A 19,666-nucleotide genomic window follows, 5' to 3' on the forward strand; every position below is an offset into this window, starting at 1 on the left:
GTTTTCATGGGCTATATTTAGGGATTTTTTTTAATAATGTTTTAGTCATAGAAATTGCTTTATTTTTTCTATTGGTTTCATCATCAATCATGGGTTTCAGTTTTTGTTTCTTTGTGCTTATTTTTTACTAACTTAGTACTAATTTAGCTAACTTTAATAAGTCGATTTTATGCTTGTCATTTGGAATTTTTAGGTTTTTTCTCGATCTTTATCATTTACATACCTTTGTAATGTATGCATGATTTTTCCATAATTTTCCTTTAATGGATCAAAAAATTATTTTAAAGTAAATTTAAGTATATTCTAAATTAGCTCAAAATGGTATTGTTGCCAATATTGACAAATAAAAAATTATTTAGTTTTAAATTTACTTATTTATTTATGATTAAAGTTCTTTAAGCCTAGCTAAACATCACCACCTTTCTAAAACGAGAAGCCGTTCATTCCGATCCAACAGCCAGCAAATTGTAAGTTGTAACCGATGAATTTCACTATATAATTTGTAGAAAGGAAAATTACAAAATCTCTCTCTTTTCTCCCAAGTGATACAAAAAGAGAAATTGATAGACATTCTAAAAAATTATTTAGTTTTAAATTTACTTATTTATTTATGATTAAAGTTCTTTAAGCCTAGCTAAACATCACCACCTTTCTAAAACGAGAAGCCGTTCATTCCGATCCAACAGCCAGCAAATTGTAAGTTGTAACCGATGAATTTCACTATATAATTTGTAGAAAGGAAAATTACAAAATCTCTCTCTTTTCTCCCAAGTGATACAAAAAGAGAAATTGATAGACATTCTGAAAAATTTTCCCAATTTATGGTGCAAATAAACCCTATTGACACTTTCTCAATTACATTAATGTTGGATTGACACTTGATAATTCACTTCTTAACAAATTTTATCAAGTTCCCATTTATCAGTTCCGCAATCTTATCACCCAAAAATTCACTATTAAAAAACCTTTCGTCAAAATCCACAATCCCAAACTCGTTTGGGGATCTGTTTAAAGTATACAAGAAGTGAGATTCTCAAGTGGGTTATGATCGATTTAGAGAAAAACACAAGGATGTTTCGGGAAGTTGGTCAATATCCTTGCAACATTTTGAAGGTGAATTTCAGTGTAATGAGTTGAGATGAATTATGTAAGTGTTTTGGTCAAATGTTGGAATTGGATTCTTGGTAATATGGATTATTTGTACAAGATGTGAGTTCAGTGGACTAAATCTTCTGTTCTTACTGATAAACGTGATGCCCTTCTTGTTATGTATTTGGTCGTGCTTACACTACATCACTCACTAAAATCCCACAAAATCAAAATCCAACATTTTACTTACACTAAATTACTCACTACATGTGTAACGCACATGCATTCACTAGTAATTAGTAAAAGAATGGACGTCTAACATTCGATGGTCTAAATATAATATTTTGTGAAATTCAATAACAAGTCTGATGGGTTTGAAAGCAAATTAAAAATTAGTACGCAATGTTATAAAAAGTACAAAGTTCAATGCCAAAAAAATTATATTTAGCTCTTCCCGCCAAAAAAATAACAACGTAACAAAATGATTACGAGTCTGAACTTACAGAAATTTACCCAAATAACTCTAGCTAATTAATTGCCACACTATTTTCTCTACAAAGACTTTTAGTGCACGTGTTCGATTTAGCTTAAAAAAAATACGATTTTTAGTAAATTTTAATAATAATAATCGCTAAAAAGATAGAATATGATTTCATCCAACAGTGTAGAGTTGATTATATATCAATCTATACGAGTATCTTATAATAAAATAATCTGTATAAGAAAACCAGCCCATAGAATATGATTTCACACATTGTTTTCTACCATAAATTTGTGGTTTTGCTCTCCACAAAGTTCTACTGGCAAGCATTGCCATATCAACAAAATTTCCTATTAAAAATTCAAAATAATTCCACATTGTGAATGGATTTTTCAGTCAATAACATTAATTAGCATCAACCTGATCCAAAGCCCATCAAGAATCCGGTTTAGCGATTATTATTATTATTATAAATCCATTCAATAACATTAATTAGCACCAACCTGATCCAAAGCCCATCAAGAATCCGGTTTAGCGATTATTATTATTATTATTAAATTCCCTACCTTTCTGTCTGTATACGTGGACCCTTTCCGTGGAATAATCAAGAACGGACATAATTCGTAAATACGCCGTTGAACTCCGGATTCCCTGTACAAATTATACTTTCCTCTTTCGATTAACTTTAATAAATTCCCAATTTTCCTAATCTAGAACCAAATTTGAAAAATTGGAATTAAATTCTACCTCAAGTTATATGTTTTGATGAGATAATCATATGTTCAATTATGATTTAACAACACACAGAAGAAAAGGGAGGAAAGATGGAGCTGAGAGGTGAATTTTTGCCGCAATTCAGAGTCCGACAGCCTCGATTGACGTGGCTTCTCTGTACCAAACGCAAGAAACGTGATTCTCTCCTTGTTGTAAGCATGTTTACTAGGTAATTTTTAATGGGTAGTTCATCTTATTATGAATTTTAAATGTACCAGACTTTTTTTTCCCTTTTAAATTAATGGGCAACTTTTGGCTTTTTTTGGGTAATTGAATTTGCAGAGTTTAACTTAAGAAATGCAGAATAGTTTGCATGTTGGTGCTTAGTTTAAGGTAGTTCTGTACTTTGTTATATGAATTTTGGCTAATTCTCAGAATTATGATCTTTGCTTGGACATCGAAAACGGGAAGAAAATAAAAATGTGTAAACAATATTTTGTTGTCTGATCATTTAGGTAAACTGGTAAATTTAAAAAATATGGGGAAGGAAAGGCATTAAAGTTAAAATAATTTTAATGTTACCTTAGGGGATGGATATGATGGAATTTGCCAAAAAGCCAAGATAAGTGTCAGTCTCATTATTTGATTGGCAAGCGCAGCGTTTCGTTGGGTATTTATTTTCCAGATACCCAAGATAGTAAAAACCTTCGCCTTCAGTTTAGATAACTACATCAACTCATATATGCTTTGAGATCACCATCATGTTTGTCCTTGTGAAAGATGCATAACTCCTTTTTCATTTTAACTATCACTTTTATCATTTTTCCATTATCAAGTTATGAACTAGATAATATAAAATGATAATGATGGCAATATTTAATAATAATATCGTATATGTTGGTAAAAAAATATTACCAGTTTAGAAGTTTATGCTTCTAAATTAACTAAGTTACCATGAAATATCAATCAGAAAAGATATATTATATGGTCAGAGGGATATTCATGTAATAGGTTGACATTCTATTGTCAATGGTGAGTGAGTGAATTATACTTTACCGTCAGCATGATTAACTTATAAGCATGAGTGGTGGGCCTCAGCTTGCACGCGCTGGACAGATTCTTTAGTTCAGTGTTCTCAGTTGATTCCGATAAATCACTTTCTTGTATATTAATTAATAACTTTTGTTAACATCTTTGTCTAAGAATATGTTTAATTACCAAAACAAAGTGGACAGAAAGCACCTTTATTTTATCTTTTTTCTATGTAAATCAAGTGTACAATAATTTTGACTAGCAGACCTCGCTGATAGCTTGTCAAAAACCGTGGATAAATCCAAGCGACCTTTTTTTAAATCCAAGCGATCTTTTCATAGGCGTTTGCCCCCGATTCAATCGGAGTTTGCACTGTAAGAGTGATGCACATAATCCCTATCTACATTCGTCGTCATTTGACTGTTTGCTGTTGAAGAATTTATACCATTTGGTAACGTTATTGAAGCAATTTTGTTGGCCTTGCATACTTTTTTTTTCTTTTATCTAAGACATGCTAATATGAAAGGCTGATCGTGAATGCAGGCCTTAAATCAACTTCACCTGAGGGAAAACTTAATGAAGTAGATGGACTCGGGAAATATTAGTGAAATGGATTCCTAAGGGCTGCTTAAATTCAACAAGAAATGGCCCCAACATTTGTTTGAGATAATACAGGACTGAAGACATTTCCTAACTGTGGGCAAAACTCCCATTTTAATCTAGTTCCCTACCACAGGCACAAATTATGAAAGCTTGCCAGAAGCAGTTAATGATGCCAATTCAGCAGAGATGGGTCTCCCACCCTTATGAAATATGTATATTAGTTTCACATTTCCATTGATTCCACTTTTAGTTGTCATAGTAGATCCAGGTTTGTAAATCCATCTGTTTAGGTCCATAAAGTTCAACTCATTATGGCCAGAACATTTAAAAAAATACAAGATTGAAGATATTTACTGATCATTCATAACAAAACCTTCAGTTTTGATCCATTTCCTTAACAATTTCTGAAAGCTAGGCCGAAGTAGTTATTGATACCCATAAGGCAATTGAGAGATGGGTCTCCTATCCTTGTGAAAAGTGGAGAAAAGTTTTACATTTTTCCTTGCTCTGTTGTAGAATTCCCAAATCTCTATGTATATCACATTTTCTTATTATAGCCAGCTTTATCTGTGTATATGTTAAGTATGCTCATCACGAGCATCAAGGCTGCCAATCTGGAGGATTCGTAGGATACCAGGTTGTTTTGCATATTGAAAATGATTACGTGTTGATTCAGTTGATCTAAAAGTTTAAGTTGTTATATATCATTTAAATCTTATATTCCAATTTCTTTATGGCTATCTGATCCGCTTGACTTTGTTTTTGTCCGACTTTGTTTTTGTCCCTTACTTATTTTTTTTTCATGGGCCTCCAAATTCCTTTAGGGATACGTTTCCTTCTCAGTACTACAGATGGAAGAATCTTGAAGTTCATTGTAACAATGACCAAAGTATCCGGCACTCTTCTCTTTCTAAGAGTGAGAGCTCAAAGATGCCTGAACTCTCTTTTAACCGGCTGCAGCTTACTGACCAGGAATGTGCTGGATTGCAAAGGCGAAACTTTGGTCGCTTCGTTGCACGTGAGGCTTTACTGGATGAAGAATATTGGGTTAGTTTTGTTCTCACTTTTCTTACTCTGTAAAATATAAAAAGAACACACATGCACTCAGACACACTTATATCTTCTTTCATTTATTTATTGTCTATAAGTACTTACTGATTTCTTGTTTCCATGTCTCACTAACAATGGCAGACAGCAGCATGGCTCCGAGCAGAAGCCCACTGGGAATCTTTATCCTATATGAGGTAGATTACCTGCTTTCAGCTTGATTTCATGTACTTAAATTTCCTCAATTGAACTTAATTGTTCTTCAACCTATGCATGTTTGCACATCAAGACATATATCACAAAGGCCAGTTGTTAATATGAAGTGCCTATGAAATTTGGAGTTTTTAAATTACTTATCTTTATTATTTTTAATACCGCCTAAATCACCAGACCAGAGAGTCATTCTCACCTTTTTGAACAAACTTGTAGGCATGTGGGCAGCTACAAAAGAAAGTATGCTGAACAGGTGAGTACATTAGAATATATTTGTTTGATTATCATGGGATGAGCTCCCTTCCCTCCAGCTCTGGCCCATAATATAAAATGTGGTTTGATTATGATTCACTTGGAAATTGAAATTGTCTTCAGCTTTATGGAGAAAAGTTGCATTTGCATTTATTTTATCCAGTTGTACTGTTTTTTGGCTATTAGGCAAAGTTCTTTTGATTTATGGATCACGTGGCCTTTTGATTTCTTATTGGATTTATGTATGGCTTCAAAATCAAGAATTTCGATTGTAATGAAATTGAACGTCTTCAGACTTTTGGCGGAAATGAAGAAGGAATAAAAAGTAACTATAGGTAGTCATTGATGGATTTACGAATACAGTAAACCTCGTCAAGAAGATATCGTACGAGATCCATCAATTTAGGAGTTCACTTACCAGGTTTCGCAAAGGTTTACAGTTAATAAAAAGAAAAAGTTAATTAGAGAAAATGAGAAGAAGTATCCCCTATATGAGAGGAACAAGTACACAAAAAGTAATAGAGAGTGTGGCAGTTGACTTCGGAGATATTCCTTAGATAAACTAGCTTCAATGAGAAGAGAGTGGTCATAAGGAGTGCTTAGTATCTTGTCTTTCTGTTCTCTCTCTTCAGTTTTTACTATCAGCATTATGAATTTGAGAAGTTAAATTATCAAATCTAAGTTGTCAAAATATGCATTTACACACATGACTTAGTGTTGAACTTTGTTTTTAATTCATGTGGATGGCTGGGGAAAATGTAATTTGCAATTGAGAAAAATTTTGAGTACACTGATTTGTTTCTACAAGTTACATATTGAAAAATAGAGAGACACGATCTTCTCAATTTTTGTACTTCGTTTCTTATGATTTTGATCATTATGTGTTTTTAATTGACATATTCAGGAGAAGGCAGATATTGGGAATGAAGATGGTGCCAAGCCTTTGAAGTTAGATGGCGGTGGTAAAGAGTACCCAGGCACCAAATATTACTCAAGAAATGAGTATTCCCTTTTATTACATTGTGTCATTTGAAATTTAGCTGATTGTTGTGTAAGATGGTTATTTTCTACACAAACATATCTTAACCAGTATATTGGTCATTTTTTCTTATCATTTACCAATAAAATTTACCAGCTCATATATTGAATTTTTTGAATTTAGAAAATATAGAATGCTGAACCAATATGTCTTTCCCACATAGATGTGTACATATGTTTTATTGGTATTGCTTACAGCTTGTTGAAGTTGATATATATGTGTTAAGGTACATGTATAAGGCAAAAACATTTTGTCAGAAGTGCGCTACAGAAACTTTCCAATTGGACCTTGTAAAATGGGGAAGTAAATTGCTTACTGGTTGATTTAATGCTATTTATTATGTAGTGTAATTTTCAAGAACAGTATGAGAACTCCCTTTATTTTGATAAAATTAATTTCACCAACCATCATTAGTTTCTGCTATTGGATTGCTATAAATTAAGTCTTAGTACATTATATTTTTGAATGAGAGGTTTTCGCATTGTTCTCTTCTCTTCCATTTTATTTTAGTTCATTTCTTGTTTTCTGTATGAGTATATACTTTTAAATTTATATGCGTGCATGGAAATGAATGAATTTTCTCCCTCACGAGTACATGTGGAGTTCCAGCAGGAATATCGTCATGAAATGAAAGATGAATAGTGTAATCCTTTTTTTTTTTTAAATAAGATTATCCTTCCAATTTTATACCGATTGAAGAAATATCTCATCAACTTATTATATAACTTTGATGAGTACTTCATCTTTTAACGTTTCTCGATTGATTTACGATTGATCTTCAAATATTAGCTTAATTGATAGTGCTTTTGATCTAACTAGAGTTAAAAGGATTATGATCAAACTAATTAACCTTAAATATAATGCTAATAATTCAACTTGGATTATTTAAGTAACTTGATTGTCTTTAATCCACATGGAAAAAGATTTCCTGTATTTTTCAATCATATAATTTAATCAATCTCTCTACATGCTCAATAAGGAAAAGTCCATTCCAATGTAGATATAGCAAACATTCAGTTGGAAATTTTACAAGAATTCAACACATCTAATACTCTAACATTACCTTTAAAATAGTCTAGCCCGTACCTCGCACGGGCAAAGACTAGTCTTATTAATAAATTGCCAAGTTCAACCTACCACAAGCGTCATTCAGGTATCTCTCTAGCATAGTATGGACTAATAAGTCAAAGGGATATTTGTTTGGAAAAAGAACCTCTTTTGTCCTTTCATCTAGTCTCACATTTAACGTGGATAATAACATCAAAAAGCCATTTCTTCTACACAAAACACACACACGAACCATAAAACGTCTTCGACGTGAACACAATCAATCATCCATCCATTTTCATTCTCAGATTGATCAGTTCCATACATATACAAAAACCCACCTGCTGGTGCTCATATAATACAGAATTAAACCTTGTATACGAAATTGAGCTTGAAATATTCATCAATGGTTTGGTTTGGTTTGGTTAGCAGTGTTTTTTGGGTTATATACTGCATAATATTAGTGTTATCTGTTTGTAATTGGTGTATCCAATTTGGAGTGGCTATAAGTGCCGTAATAATCATTGCTCATCACCATCTGCAGTGTCGCCTCGTTTAACCATCACACACACACACACACAAAAATGATTTCCTAAGCACGGGTGCTTAATTTAGATTAAGAACCGATGACATGACATACTATATAATTGGCGTGCCGTTAAATTCATGGGATCAAAAAATTGAAATTTTGATGAGAAAATTTTGGAAAGAAAGAAAAATGTCTGTTTTATAATCTTTTGCTTTATTCCCAAATCCTATTTTCAATGTTGATGAAGAATAATAGAGAATACAGTGCAATAAAATATATGGTAGACTAGAAAATGAAGTATTGTGGGTAGTAAATTAAAAATTACCGTTAATAACTTCAATTACCATGGCAATTTGCATATTGGTCCAATCATTTGAGCCTTATTCGGTTACATAATCCTTTTTATATCGTTATTCATGGGATGCTAGAATATATAAAAGTTATACTTTCAATAGAAATCAATATACTTTATAGGCTAATCAATAAATTTTTAAAAAATATAATATATTTCAATTTTTTAAATAAGACTAAGTAGATGCCCTAATTTTTGCCTTTAATAATATATTTATCACATTTACTGTTCAAATACCCAATTTTTTAAATTCTAGTTAAATAGACCGTAGCTATCGTGACTTTATATACTCACCATATACACTTTTTTCCTATTTCATGATCAAGGATTGGATTCAAGATCGGACTACAAAATTTCAGGTCGGACTACAACGCGAAAATAAAAAAAATTACATGTAAAAAAAAACTGTTTTTACAAACAAAAAAATGCCTTAAAATTTTTTTTTGTTTTTTCTATCTTCTCTTTTTCTCCAAGAATATCTCCCCCTTTTTTTTTTTTTTTTTTGGGTGGGGGGGGGGGGGGGGGGGGGGGGCTACAGCCGTCTCTGTTCATGATTAAAAAGTTCAATCATAATGAGGTAAATTCATATTCTTTTGATATTAAGAGCATTTCTTCAAAGATTCATTTACTATTGTTGGTTTCGAACCTTTAGATGGTTGCATGCATGTGTTTTGTGTATCTATTTATGTTTAACTCATCTTATTGAGCGATGAATTTGCTGTATTTTGCCAATAATTTACGAAAATAACATGTTTTTGTATTTGTATATCATTTTCTATGATGTTATGCATTTTCAATCGCCGCAGCAAGTTCCATAATAGCCAAAAGTTCTACGTATTGCTACTCCATTAATTTCATTTTTACTCATCTCAAATTTTCCTTAAAATTTAGCATTTCTACTTGGATAGGTAATTATGTGAACCCAGTTATTTAATTTAATTTTTAATTTTTAATTTTTTTTTCGTGTTTGTTTTAATATAAATGATCGGTAAATACATTTCATCTATGACAATTGGTGAGAATTTTTTAAGAGAGTTTTACAATTTGAAATTTCGTCAGATAGAAATGAGCATCCTCTATTTATTAAATTTTCATTATATAATACGAGAATAATGAGAATCAAATAAAGGCTTTGGTATAAATATGTAGATGTGCCAAATCTTGTCAGTTTTGGTCACTTTTAACAATGATGATTACGTCAATGGTGACTAAATTATATAAATAAATACTGAATATGGTAAATATGTTGAGGAAATAAAACATCATCTTTAAAGGTTGGGTAGTTGATTCTACACTTTATGAAAGGTTAAAGAGTTCAGTCATAATTTTCCTACGGTTTAAATGAATAACGTTTACAAAAGTTCCTCTCCAATATCTAACTAAATATATAAGAGTGAGTTTTCTTTCACTGTTCATAAGCCATTTTCTAGCCAAGTTGAGCCATATTGGAGTGAGCTTTCATCATTGCTGGGTTTGGCTGCCACGTATGTTGATGATTTTCCACTTTATCTCTCTAAAACTCATTCACTCACTCGCTCACTTTCTATCTCTATATCTATATTTTGCATCACTTACACACTTTTCTCTCTCTCTTCTTCACACTCACATTCTTTCTCTCTATATATATGACTGCATATTCTTAAACCAGTCTTTTTTTATCTTCTAAAGGTATAGGATGTTATGAATAATATTGAAAGATTCATCTAACTCATCTTTTTAAAGATACAAGGAAATCAATTCTTTAACAACCTCTCGTGACGGGTGGTAATGAAGTAAACGTTAGCGAATCAAATGTAATTTTGCATATTCTTTCTTTTCTTTTTTTTGGATTACTCAGAATTATTTTGGTTTTCATGGGCTATATTTAGGGATTTTTTTAATAAGTTTTAGTCATAGAAATTGCTTTATTTTTTCTATTGTTTTCATCATCAATCATGGGTTTCAATTTTTGTTTCTTTCTGCTTATTTTTTACTAACTTAGTATTGATTTAGCTAACTTTAATAAGCTGATTTTATGCTTGTCGTTTGGAATTTTTAGGTTGTTTCTCGATCTTTATCATTTACTTTCTTTTGTAGTGTATGCATGATTTTTCCATAATTTTCCTTTAATGGATCAAAAAATTATTTTAAAGTAAATTTAAGTATATTCTAAGTTAGCCCAAAATGGTATTGTTGCCAATATTGACAAATAAAAAAATTATTTAGTTTTAAATTTACTTATTTGTTTATGATTAAAGTTCTTTAAACCTAGCTAAACATCACCACCTTTCTAAAACAAGAAGCCGTTCATTCCGATCCAACAGCCAGCAAATTGTAAGTTGTAACCGATGAATTTCACTATATAATTTGTAGAAAGGAAAATTACAAAATCTCTCTCTCTTTTCTCCCAAGTGATACAAAAAGAGAAATTGATAGACATTCTTAAAAAATTTCCCAATTTATGGTGCAAATAAACCCTATTGGCACTTTCTCAATTACATTAATGTTGGATTGACACTTAATAATTCACTTCTTAACAAATTTTATCAAGTTCCCATTTGTCAGTTCCGCAATCTTATCACCCAAAAATTCACTATTAAAAAACCTTTCGTCAAAATCCACAATCCCAAACCCGTTTGGTGATCTCTTTAAAGTATACAAGAAGTGAGATTCTCAAGTGGGTTGTGATCGATTCAGAGAACAACACAAGGATGTTTCGGGAAGTTGGTCAATATCCTTGCAACATTTTGAGGGTGAATTTCAATGTAGTGAGTTGAGATGAATTATGTAAATGTTTTGGTCAAATGTTGGAATTGGATTCCTGGTAATTTGGATTATTTGTACAAGATGTGAGTTCAGTTACTTGTGGACTAAATTTTCTGTTCTTAATGATAAACGTGATGCCCTTCTTGTTATGTGTTTGGCCGTGCTTACACTACATCACTCACTAAAATCCCACAAAATCAAAATCCAACATTTTACTTACACTATATCACTCACTACATGTGTAACACACATGCATTCACTAGTAATTAGTAAAAGAATGGACGTCTAGCATTCGATGGTCTAAATATAATATTTTGTGAAATTCAATAACAAGTCTGATGGGTTTGAAAGCAAATTAAAAATTAGTACGCAATGTTATAAAAAGTACAAAGTTCAATGCCAAAAAAATTATATTTAGCTCTTCCCGCCAAAAAAATAACAACGTAACAAAATGATTACGAGTCTGAACTTACAGAAATTTACCCAAATAACTCTAGCTAATTAATTGCCACACTATTTTCTCTACAAAGACTTTTAGTGCACGTGTTCGATTTAGCTAAAAAAAAATACGATTTTTAGTAAGTTTTAATAATAATAATCGCTAAAAAGATAGAATATGATTTCATCCAACAGTGTAGAGTTGATTATATATCAATCTATACGAGTATCTTATAATAAAATAATCTGTATAAGAAAACCAGCCCATAGAATATGATTTCACACATTGTTTTCTACCATAAATTTGTGGTTTTGCTCTCCACAAAGTTCTACTGGCAAGCATTGCCATATCAACAAAATTTCCTATTAAAAATTCAAAATAATTCCACATTGTGAATGGATTTTTCAGTCAATAACATTAATTAGCATCAACCTGATCCAAAGCCCATCAAGAATCCGGTTTAGCGATTATTATTATTATTATAAATCCATTCAATAACATTAATTAGCACCAACCTGATCCAAAGCCCATCAAGAATCCGGTTTAGCGATTATTATTATTATTATTAAATTCCCTACCTTTCTGTCTGTATACGTGGACCCTTTCCGTGGAATAATCAAGAACGGACATAATTCGTAAATACGCCGTTGAACTCCGGATTCCCTGTACAAATTATACTTTCCTCTTTCGATTAACTTTAATAAATTCCCAATTTTCCTAATCTAGAACCAAATTTGAAAAATTGGAATTAAATTCTACCTCAAGTTATATGTTTTGATGAGATAATCATATGTTCAATTATGATTTAACAACACACAGAAGAAAAGGGAGGAAAGATGGAGCTGAGAGGTGAATTTTTGCCGCAATTCAGAGTCCGACAGCCTCGATTGACGTGGCTTCTCTGTACCAAACGCAAGAAACGTGATTCTCTCCTTGTTGTAAGCATGTTTACTAGGTAATTTTTAATGGGTAGTTCATCTTATTATGAATTTTAAATGTACCAGACTTTTTTTTCCCTTTTAAATTAATGGGCAACTTTTGGCTTTTTTTGGGTAATTGAATTTGCAGAGTTTAACTTAAGAAATGCAGAATAGTTTGCATGTTGGTGCTTAGTTTAAGGTAGTTCTGTACTTTGTTATATGAATTTTGGCTAATTCTCAGAATTATGATCTTTGCTTGGACATCGAAAACGGGAAGAAAATAAAAATGTGTAAACAATATTTTGTTGTCTGATCATTTAGGTAAACTGGTAAATTTAAAAAATATGGGGAAGGAAAGGCATTAAAGTTAAAATAATTTTAATGTTACCTTAGGGGATGGATATGATGGAATTTGCCAAAAAGCCAAGATAAGTGTCAGTCTCATTATTTGATTGGCAAGCGCAGCGTTTCGTTGGGTATTTATTTTCCAGATACCCAAGATAGTAAAAACCTTCGCCTTCAGTTTAGATAACTACATCAACTCATATATGCTTTGAGATCACCATCATGTTTGTCCTTGTGAAAGATGCATAACTCCTTTTTCATTTTAACTATCACTTTTATCATTTTTCCATTATCAAGTTATGAACTAGATAATATAAAATGATAATGATGGCAATATTTAATAATAATATCGTATATGTTGGTAAAAAAATATTACCAGTTTAGAAGTTTATGCTTCTAAATTAACTAAGTTACCATGAAATATCAATCAGAAAAGATATATTATATGGTCAGAGGGATATTCATGTAATAGGTTGACATTCTATTGTCAATGGTGAGTGAGTGAATTATACTTTACCGTCAGCATGATTAACTTATAAGCATGAGTGGTGGGCCTCAGCTTGCACGCGCTGGACAGATTCTTTAGTTCAGTGTTCTCAGTTGATTCCGATAAATCACTTTCTTGTATATTAATTAATAACTTTTGTTAACATCTTTGTCTAAGAATATGTTTAATTACCAAAACAAAGTGGACAGAAAGCACCTTTATTTTATCTTTTTTCTATGTAAATCAAGTGTACAATAATTTTGACTAGCAGACCTCGCTGATAGCTTGTCAAAAACCGTGGATAAATCCAAGCGACCTTTTTTTAAATCCAAGCGATCTTTTCATAGGCGTTTGCCCCCGATTCAATCGGAGTTTGCACTGTAAGAGTGATGCACATAATCCCTATCTACATTCGTCGGCATTTGACTGTTTGTTGTTGAAGAATTTATACCATTTGGTAACGTTATTGAAGCAATTTTGTTGGCCTTGCATACTTTTTTTTTCTTTTATCTAAGACATGCTAATATGAAAGGCTGATCGTGAATGCAGGCCTTAAATCAACTTCACCTGAGGGAAAACTTAATGAAGTAGATGGACTCGGGAAATATTAGTGAAATGGATTCCTAAGGGCTGCTTAAATTCAACAAGAAATGGCCCCAACATTTGTTTGAGATAATACAGGACTGAAGACATTTCCTAACTGTGGGCAAAACTCCCATTTTAATCTAGTTCCCTACCACAGGCACAAATTATGAAAGCTTGCCAGAAGCAGTTAATGATGCCAATTCAGCAGAGATGGGTCTCCCACCCTTATGAAATATGTATATTAGTTTCACATTTCCATTGATTCCACTTTTAGTTGTCATAGTAGATCCAGGTTTGTAAATCCATCTGTTTAGGTCCATAAAGTTCAACTCATTATGGCCAGAACATTTAAAAAAATACAAGATTGAAGATATTTACTGATCATTCATAACAAAACCTTCAGTTTTGATCCATTTCCTTAACAATTTCTGAAAGCTAGGCCGAAGTAGTTATTGATACCCATAAGGCAATTGAGAGATGGGTCTCCTATCCTTGTGAAAAGTGGAGAAAAGTTTTACATTTTTCCTTGCTCTGTTGTAGAATTCCCAAATCTCTATGTATATCACATTTTCTTATTATAGCCAGCTTTATCTATGTATATGTTAAGTATGCTCATCACGAGCATCAAGGCTGCCAATCTGGAGGATTCGTAGGATACCAGGTTGTTTTGCATATTGAAAATGATTACGTGTTGATTCAGTTGATCTAAAAGTTTAAGTTGTTATATATCATTTAAATCTTATATTCCAATTTCTTTATGGCTATCTGATCCGCTTGACTTTGTTTTTGTCCGACTTTGTTTTTGTCCCTTACTTATTTTTTTTTCATGGGCCTCCAAATTCCTTTAGGGATACGTTTCCTTCTCAGTACTACAGATGGAAGAATCTTGAAGTTCATTGTAACAATGACCAAAGTATCCGGCACTCTTCTCTTTCTAAGAGTGAGAGCTCAAAGATGCCTGAACTCTCTTTTAACCGGCTGCAGCTTACTGACCAGGAATGTGCTGGATTGCAAAGGCGAAACTTTGGTCGCTTCGTTGCACGTGAGGCTTTACTGGATGAAGAATATTGGGTTAGTTTTGTTCTCACTTTTCTTACTCTGTAAAATATAAAAAGAACACACATGCACTCAGACACACTTATATCTTCTTTCATTTATTTATTGTCTATAAGTACTTACTGATTTCTTCTTTCCATGTCTCACTAACAATGGCAGACAGCAGCATGGCTCCGAGCAGAAGCCCACTGGGAATCTTTATCCTATATGAGGTAGATTACCTGCTTTCAGCTTGATTTCATGTACTTAAATTTCCTCAATTGAACTTAATTGTTCTTCAACCTATGCATGTTTGCACATCAAGACATATATCACAAAGGCCAGTTGTTAATATGAAGTGCCTATGAAATTTGGAGTTTTTAAATTGCTTATCTTTATTATTTTTAATACCGCCTAAATCACCAGACCAGAGAGTCATTCTCACCTTTTTGAACAAACTTGTAGGCATGTGGGCAGCTACAAAAGAAAGTATGCTGAACAGGTGAGTACATTAGAATATATTTGTTTGATTATCATGGGATGAGCTCCCTTCCCTCCAGCTCTGGCCCATAATATAAAATGTGGTTTGATTATGATTGACTTGGAAATTGAAATTGTCTTCGGCTTTATGGAGAAAAGTTGCATTTGCTTTTATTTTATCCAGTTGTACTGTTTTTTGGCTATTTGAAATTAAGCTATATCAGCCAACATATCATGCATCTGGAATTACAATTTCTCTTCTGAATATGGCCTGATGTATGTGGTAATGTCTTTTCCCTTGATATACACTTCCTAAGGGAAAAGCATTTGACCTTTAGGCATCTGACCTGGCTATGAGTTCAATACAACTCCACAATCTCACAATTCAAATGCTGTAAAATCCTCTTTAAGAACTCTAACTCTAATAAATAGAAGCAATGTTGAATCCGTTCAAGTTATCGTGCTTTGAAAATTCAAAGATTTACAAGTCTTGCACTAGTTTCCATGAAAAGATTGAAACATGAAAAACTTTTGAATTTTTGTCCCAGGTGGTGAAAAAGGGGTTTAGAAATGTATCTTTCTACTGTAGAATACTTGTATTGGTGATAAATGCAAATTGTTTTGCGCCTTGTGTCTTTTATCTTTTTGACCTTTGATTCTTTATTTGGATTGATGCATGAGCACGTTATTTTTAGACCTTGGGTTTTCCCCTAGTGCTGAAATCATTTGTTCTTGGTATGTTAATTTAGTTGTGAATAGCACCTTAAAAATTTCGAATCTAGGACCTTCATCTTAAGTTTTTTCTTGCATATTTATTTGGTCGCTACATTAACTCTTTGGACCAATATCCATCTTCAATATTTTGTTCCCTGTAGTTGCTTCCAAAGCACCTCAACGGTCTTATACTCCCTCCCTATAGGATGTAATCATGAATTGATGACTCCTGCATTCAACTTGTATTCACAGGAGTTCAATGCTTTGAAGCGGAGGTGTCTCGGGCAGCATGGAAATTCATTGAAATGCTTTTGTTTTGTTGCAGTAAGTGAAGTAAACTCTAATACAAGTCTTTCCTTCTGCCAAGCCCTTTTCAACTTTGCATGCGGCTGTCTCTCCCCATTCGTGATCTCTTTTATTCACTCAATATACAAGCAAAAGCAACTAGTGAACAGAGATCCTGTTTTCTTCTTTCCTTTACTTGAGATTTCTATGTTTATGGCCTCTCCAAATAAACTTCTCTCTCTTCAACATATGAGACTGATTTTATGAATCTTTATTAATTGAATTAGAATCTTTCAGTTCTGAATTACCTATTATAAAATGTTGGATAAATATTCTGAGCTCCATCTTTTCTCCATCCACATCTTAGGTTAAGAAGGAAGAGAAAAATGTAAGAAGAACTGTTCTTAATAGTGTTGTGGGAACTCTAGACTTGAGCATCAGACAATTCGTCCAAGGGGAAACATATCCTGGGGTACATCCTTGATTTCCTAAATTGTCTGCCTATAGCAAAAACATCATGAGTTAAAAATTCTAATGAATTTTCAATTGACCATGTTAAATGCAAAACTTTTTTCTGTGGTTTCAGGAGATAAAGAGATTGTCACCTGTCTTGGCAAGTAAAGGCCCATTTAACGCAAATAAATATGCTTATATTGCAAATGTTTGTGTTGCAAAGTTTGCTCGACGTCAGGGTATTGCTTCAAATATGTTATACTTAGCAACCGATGTTGCTACCATGACAGGTGCCATATTTTGCCATTGAACATGCTTGAATATTTAGTGCTGCCTATCTCTAATTTCTTTTGCCTGTTTAATCTTTATACAATCGGCTTTACTTTTTACTAATCGGAATGCTAATTTGCCTTGCACTTTTACTTTGTTATAAAATTAGGTATCAGGCAGCTGTTTGTTCATGTAAATGTAGAGAACAAGACTGCTCAGGATCTGTACAGAAAAACTGGTTTTAAGGTTATCCACTAAACTTGCATTCCATGCTTGATCATGTTCTATTTAATTTTTTGAACATTTGAGGCATTAAAACAGCCTCTTTGCCCTCAATGGAATTGGTGAATAAATCACAAATCTGCTTTGTTATTGACACTGGCTTGCAAATAAACAATGAGGTCGATATACATCATTGAACCATTCGTTTATCTTTGTGTAGCTAGTAAAGTTTGTTAATTTCTTGCCATTATTGGTTAACTTAGATTGGTGCTATAAAAACAGAAACAATTCACGTTACTCGTTCATTTGATGATCCCTGCAGATCTTTGATACCACTTCAACTCCCTCATCGAAAGATGAGAGGCTATTAATGTCCATGGAATTGTAAGTTATGCAATGCAATGTTGCCTCTCTCTGCAGAGAAAGAAAACAGGAAATTCCATTGTTATAATAAGCTTGAGATAGGTTTGTTGAAGTCAACAGCTTGTTGGTTTTTGTGTATAACTAATTTGAGTGTGAGTATGTTGCAAGGGTATAGAAATTTGTTGTAAAAGACAGAATTATCAATATATAGTTTTCTATTGTGCTTGAATTAGTGAGTGCCACATGGGGCGACATTATTTTCCTTGCATTCACCATGCAAAATTGCAAAATTTGTTAGACGAGGTTTGGTGTTCCTTGCAATGGGAACAAGATAGCCCGCAACCTGGCCTCCTTTGTTACCAATTCCCATGCTGCTAACTACTGAATTGATTGTATTCCTCTCTTCATTGAGTAGTTCATCGTTGGGGTTGGCTTAGCCCATGAGCTCACGAGCTTAGCTTGTCCAAGAGATGAGCTGAACTCAGGCTCGTTCGAGCACAAGCCGAGGTCGTTCTTGTGGGGCGAGCTCGGTCCCTAAGCTTGTGAGCTCAAGTGTTGAACCAAGCTTGCCCACAAGCCCATATATTTATTTTTTTATTTATTTTACTTTGAAATGTGATCAAACGGTAATATTTGCAAAAAATATGATCATTTGTTCACATTTTTTACGAGTTTTTGAGCTTGGTTAGCGCTTGTCAGTCGTCCAAATATTTTTGGGCTTGGCTCGCGCTTCAGCTCAAACTTGGACGAGCCCTAGCAGTCCATGAATCGAGTTCAGACAAGCCGCTTGGTCCAATCGTCACTTCTAGTTCAGTCATGATTTGTGATGATTTTCCCTGTTTCAGGAAATAAAATGAATTTGAAAACCCTTTAATTTTCACATGGCCTACACAAACCCCCCAAAACCCAAAAATCTAAAAAGCGAAAAGAAAAAGAAAATTATTCTTGTATTGAGAAGTAATTAAATTATGTTTGCTTTAACTACCATAAAAGTGCAGAAATAAACTCGTTTTCTTTTAGTAATCTTACAAAGATAAATGTAATTCAAATTTTTAAAAATACCATATTTATTTTGCCATATAATGTGCAATTTTATGGATATACTTTACATGGGAAAAACTAAAAAAAATAGAAATAGTACATTTAAAAATAATATATATATATATATATATATCCATAAAATTGCACATTATATGGCAAAATAAATATGGTATTTTTAAAAATTTGAATTACATTTATCTTTGTAAGATTACTAAAAGAAAACGAGTTTATTTCTGCATAGAGAGAGAGAGAGAGAGAGAGAGAGAGAGAGAGAGAGAGCAACGAAGTGGTAATTTATATTCATTAATAGATATGATTCTTTTAAGTGGTAAATTTATCATCAGTACTCGAATAAGATGATTGAAATAGTATCGTGACATCGTCAAGCATGTCTAGCACCATACAACTTAAGTACAAATATCTTATGCAACAAATAATCAACTCATTATCTTTTTAATTCTTTAAAATAAAACGCGCAACGCATATAGGTTTCTTTCATATATAGGTTCATACGTCATAAGATACCGAGTGTAGCTATTTCATGCCTTATGGAATCTCTGTAGTTAGAAACTTGTTTGTAATTCAAAATAGGGTGTAAAAATTTAGCCCCTTTCATAGAAGTTGCGTGCAAGATAGGAGGAGAGGCATATAGGAGATCTATATAAATGTTCTTAGGGTTACTGAATTTATATTTCACTTATTTTAAGTGGATTATTGAAATTTATTGTGTTGATATTGGAGTACTCCACTGTGTTAGCACGAAAGGGAAAAAAGAAGAAGAAGTTATATATACACTAACATAAATCTAGTAAAACAACCAGCTTTTCAAATTATAATTCAACCCTTAAAAAACAAAAAAAATAAAAATAAAAATTCACGGCTTT

The 19,666-nt window shown here is 32.6% G+C and overlaps 2 protein-coding genes across 6 annotated transcripts; both read left to right on the top strand.

Annotated features, from left to right (window-relative positions):
* The first annotated feature begins 2,149 nt into the window (after positions 1–2,149).
* Positions 2,150–5,596, top strand: LOC111412292. 3 transcript variants are annotated; one of them, XM_023043160.1, is made up of 6 exons: positions 2,150–2,513; positions 3,658–3,767; positions 3,860–4,131; positions 4,744–4,966; positions 5,111–5,163; positions 5,396–5,596. In XM_023043160.1, coding segments are annotated over exons 3-6 (357 nt in total). In that variant the 5' UTR covers positions 2,150–2,513; positions 3,658–3,767; positions 3,860–4,129; the 3' UTR covers positions 5,475–5,596. The 3 variants fall into 3 exon arrangements, with proteins under 3 accessions (XP_022898928.1, XP_022898927.1, XP_022898926.1); XM_023043159.1 differs by lacking the exon at positions 3,658–3,767; XM_023043158.1 differs by lacking the exons at positions 3,658–3,767; positions 3,860–4,131 and having other exon boundaries at positions 2,153–2,513; positions 5,396–5,590.
* A 6,587-nt stretch (positions 5,597–12,183) lies between these two features.
* On the top strand, positions 12,184–17,970 carry LOC111412293. 3 transcript variants are annotated; one of them, XM_023043163.1, is made up of 11 exons: positions 12,417–12,537; positions 13,682–13,791; positions 13,884–14,155; positions 14,768–14,990; positions 15,135–15,187; positions 15,420–15,456; positions 16,401–16,472; positions 16,801–16,905; positions 17,020–17,176; positions 17,326–17,402; positions 17,701–17,967. In XM_023043163.1, coding segments are annotated over exons 3-11 (792 nt in total). In that variant the 5' UTR covers positions 12,417–12,537; positions 13,682–13,791; positions 13,884–14,153; the 3' UTR covers positions 17,767–17,967. The 3 variants fall into 3 exon arrangements, with proteins under 3 accessions (XP_022898930.1, XP_022898929.1, XP_022898931.1); XM_023043162.1 differs by lacking the exon at positions 13,682–13,791 and having other exon boundaries at positions 12,184–12,537; XM_023043161.1 differs by lacking the exons at positions 13,682–13,791; positions 13,884–14,155 and having other exon boundaries at positions 12,185–12,537; positions 17,701–17,970.
* Positions 17,971–19,666: the final 1,696 nt, after the last annotated feature.

The sequence above is a fragment of the Olea europaea genome, chromosome 16, assembly GCF_002742605.1.
Source record: "Olea europaea var. sylvestris chromosome 16, O_europaea_v1, whole genome shotgun sequence".
In the NCBI taxonomy this organism is placed as follows: Eukaryota; Viridiplantae; Streptophyta; class Magnoliopsida; order Lamiales; family Oleaceae; genus Olea; species Olea europaea.

Bases quoted from the DNA above. Each gene is read 5' to 3' on its own strand.
- LOC111412292 (XM_023043158.1), top strand. From the start codon at position 2,395: ATGGAGCTGAGAGGTGAATTTTTGCCGCAATTCAGAGTCCGACAGCCT. The intron at 2,514-4,743 runs GTAATTTTTAAT...AAATTCCTTTAG, and splicing joins GTTGTAAGCATGTTTACTAG to GGATACGTTTCCTTCTCAGT. The intron at 4,967-5,110 runs GTTAGTTTTGTT...TAACAATGGCAG, and splicing joins TACTGGATGAAGAATATTGG to ACAGCAGCATGGCTCCGAGC.
- LOC111412293 (XM_023043161.1), top strand. From the start codon at position 12,419: ATGGAGCTGAGAGGTGAATTTTTGCCGCAATTCAGAGTCCGACAGCCT. The intron at 14,991-15,134 runs GTTAGTTTTGTT...TAACAATGGCAG, and splicing joins TACTGGATGAAGAATATTGG to ACAGCAGCATGGCTCCGAGC. The intron at 16,906-17,019 runs GTACATCCTTGA...CTGTGGTTTCAG, and splicing joins AAGGGGAAACATATCCTGGG to GAGATAAAGAGATTGTCACC.